Source organism: Cajanus cajan, chromosome 3 (assembly GCF_000230855.2).
Source record: "Cajanus cajan strain Asha chromosome 3, NIPB_CcT2T_4, whole genome shotgun sequence".
Taxonomy (NCBI): Eukaryota; Viridiplantae; Streptophyta; class Magnoliopsida; order Fabales; family Fabaceae; genus Cajanus; species Cajanus cajan.
In genome coordinates, this window is record NC_138519.1 from 1,080,023 (window position 1) to 1,083,662 (window position 3,640).

A 3,640-nucleotide genomic window follows, 5' to 3' on the forward strand; every position below is an offset into this window, starting at 1 on the left:
GCATGAATTTTTTCCATGAAAGGCAAAATAGGGGGATCTTAACTATAAAAATCCCACACTTGTGAAATCCATCAGACTCCACTTCATGCATCCCATGTGGGCTACCTCACACTTATGGTGGATGATGAAAATCATTGGAGAAATGGTTGGTGATTCCCTTCATTAGTCTCCTTGTTGTGTCTAATCTTTTTCCATGGATGAAAAAAGCTTTAAAAACCAAAAGCGTTTAATCATATACAAAGAGTTTGCTTATATAGAGTTTGGTTGACATATGTACAAGCTAGACTAACCTTAGTTAAGTGTGACTAAGGTTAGTTAGCTTATACTTAATCTAACTAACTCTAGTTATATGTATGGAAGTTTATGGAACAAGTCAAGCTTATTTTAGATTAAAAATAACCTGGGTTAGATTAACTTAATTCTAACTATCAAACCTAAATCATTACACCTAACAAACTAATGATTACTAATCTACAAATTATAGAAATATTACTATCAAAAATCATGTGACAAGTTGGTCACTTGGATGACCTATTTGACTTGGTTTTAGGCGTCCAAACCAATTGTTTGAACAAGTGGATGTCCAACCCCATGATCCAAAAAAATTTTGGGTTTTCGACATCCAGTAAATCTAACATGATCTTAACTAGTGACATCTCTCATAAATTAATAATTACACTCTCAATAAAATCAATATAAGGACAAAGATTCTTATAGGATTTTATTAAAATATAAGGTAAAAAATAATTAAAATATTTATGAAATATATATATATATATATAAAAAGAAAATATAAACTACTAAAATAACTCAATTTAATAAAAACTTGGATACCCTCATTTTTTTCTAAGTCTAGTTGACTTCTCTCGAGGAGTTGCGATTTGCAACTAATATAGAATGTTTGACACTTTTTACATTGAGTTAATTTACATCATTTCAATGTAGAAAGTCTGACGTAAGTAGTGCTCCACTGCTCCCTACGGTGTATGTGTTATAGACAAACAAGTAATTCATCTTCAATTCTCCCTTCCACGAAAGGACAACGAAATACACTCCGAATGTCAATGCTTGGTATAATAATTCAACAAACATTTTAGATTATATATTCATTTAACACAATACTTTGTATATAATAATTCTTCCAGCTCAAATGATTTTAATTTATTATATTACACTTTCAAGTTGAATTTAAATACGTGATATAAGAAGACAATCAAAAGCAACTAGGCAGATTAATATTAAAATCCACCGAAGAAACAGAGGGGAAAAAATTAAAAAAAGAAGTAAGAAAGTAGCTAGCTCGGTGAATCGTTGAATTCCGTGTGGATGTTAATAGATAGAAGTATTTGAGACCAATTTAATAGAGTTGACTGCATTAATTAATTGTACAAAAAAAAGATTGAATCCAATTATCTGGATATCTGTTCTAGATAACAACTAATTCATACATCTTCAATTCCCTCTTCCACAAAACGAATGAATGAAATACAATTCGAATGAATGTCAACGCTAGCTTCCACCAATTGCCTAATATTTTATTTTTTATTTTGTCAAACTATATCATATATTTATTTATACTAGCAAACCATGCATCACAGGGGCATCAAAGTTCAAAATTCGCAAGAAGAAACTTGAGGTCCGAATCCCAAATCCATTTGATTATTAAGGTTGTAATGGCATACTCCTCCTCCAATGATTCTCAAAATAAAGAGCATGAAGTGTTTGTTAGCTTTCGAGGAGAGGACACGCGTAACACTTTCACTGGCCATCTTAATGCTGCGTTAAAGAGGTGCGGCATCAGAACCTACATAGACCACGACCTTAGGAGAGGTGATGAAATATCTCAGACCCTTCTTAGAGCAATCGAGGAAGCGAATCTTTCGGTCATTGTTTTCTCAGAAAACTTTGCCACGTCAAAGTGGTGCTTGGACGAGGTTGTGAAAATATTGGAGTGTAAGGAAAGAAATGGGCAAATTGTGGTGCCTGTTTTCTACCATGTAGATCCATCTATGGTGCGAAATCAGACAGGGAGTTATGGAGATGCATTTGCAAAACACGAACAACGTTTTGGAGGTAACACGGAGAAGGTGCAAAAATGGAGAAAGGCTTTGACACATGTTGCTAATCACTCTGGCTGGGAATGCTCACCCAACAGGTAAATTCAATTGCCTAAATGACTCTTTTATCACATTCGAGATATTGTTCGCTTTGATACTTATTCTTAAAATAGTAGATTTGAACTTAACTCAACCCTACAAAAATGACTTGTAAGGTGAGGGTTTTCCACTTATATATTATTCAATTGTCTAATTTCTAGTTGATGTGAGACTTGTATTTTTCTCAATACACTTCCTAACGTTCAGTACTATTGGGCTTGGTACGTGAATAAATGGTGGGTGACACTTTTTAATGATCTAAGATTAGCGGGACTTGAGTTTTTCTCAATACACCCCTTCATGCCCATGATACATGTATTAATGGTAGGTGACCCATTTTTAAGGATCTATGATAACTCTGATACCATCTTAGAATAATGGATTTGGATCTAACTCAACCTTACAAAGTCGATTTTGTAAGGTTGAGTTAGGTTCAAATCCACTATTCTAGGATGGTATCAGAGTTATACTAAATTCTTAAAAATGGGTCACCCACCATTACATGCACCATGGGCATGAGGGGGTGTATTGAGAAAAAAAAAATTCAAGTCCTGTTAATTCTAGATCATTAAAAAGGGTCATCTACCATTTATCCACATATCAAGTCCAATAGTGCTGGACGTGAGGGGATGTATTGAGAAAAATTCAAGTCTCACATCAACCAGAAATAAGACAATTAAATAGTATATAAGTGAAAAGCAACCCTCACCTTACAAGTTGGTTTTGTAAGGTTGAGTTATACTCAAATCCATTATTCTAAGACTTATTGGACCGTTATGATTTTGTATTTTAAAAGATATTTCGATGGGTAAAAGAGGGATGTTTATAAATCCCTAAGCAATGTGAGATTTTTTTAGACAAACCGGAACAAGTTTATATATCAATATTTTTATTTTATAATCTTATAAATTCACGATTTTTTCTTCCTCAGCATAGTAAACTAAAACATATGACACAAAATTTCTTCCAATACAGTAAAATTGAAACAAAATAAAGCATATTGGTATATATTACAGTTGAAGTTTTGCATCATTATGTTTTTGTACGTATGCACATGACAGCATGGAGTCTGAATTAGTGGAGGAAATTGGCATGGACGTGTTGGAAAAACTGAATCGCGTGTACGTTGGCGACCTTGATCGTCAAATTTGCAAGTACGAGCAACTTGTGGAGCTTCAAACGGAATATTCTGATCATATAGGTCGCTATGCAACACAAGATCATATCAAGAAACTTAAGTTAGAAAGAGGTATCCGTTTGCTTCGCCTCTAGTGCAATCAGGCTGAATGGTCTTTTCAAATCCCCATGCATCAAATAATTTATTATCAAACTCAAACTCACTATGTATGTCTCTGATTATCTATTAATCGTTGCCAGATCTACTTCGTTCTTCACTTCAATTACTATGTTATTAAGTCTTCTCAGAACTAGAACATTTCATACAAGTACTCTTAATCTTAAAGAATTTCAAATTTTCCATTATA

The 3,640-nt window shown here is 33.4% G+C and overlaps 1 protein-coding gene across 1 annotated transcript; it reads left to right on the plus strand.

The window, feature by feature from the left end:
- The first annotated feature begins 1,582 nt into the window (after positions 1–1,582).
- LOC109818001 (toll/interleukin-1 receptor-like protein) lies at positions 1,583–3,640 on the plus strand. The gene is made up of 2 exons (XM_020383373.3): positions 1,583–2,155; positions 3,218–3,640. The coding sequence occupies exons 1-2, from the start codon at positions 1,674–1,676 to the stop codon at positions 3,426–3,428; spliced, it is 693 nt and encodes a 230-aa protein (XP_020238962.1). The 5' UTR covers positions 1,583–1,673; the 3' UTR covers positions 3,429–3,640.

Coding starts and splice junctions, on each gene's coding strand:
- LOC109818001 (XM_020383373.3), top strand. CDS start 1,674: ATGGCATACTCCTCCTCCAATGATTCTCAAAATAAAGAGCATGAAGTG. Junction 2,156..3,217: donor TGGGAATGCTCACCCAACAG/GTAAATTCAATT, acceptor TGCACATGACAG/CATGGAGTCTGAATTAGTGG.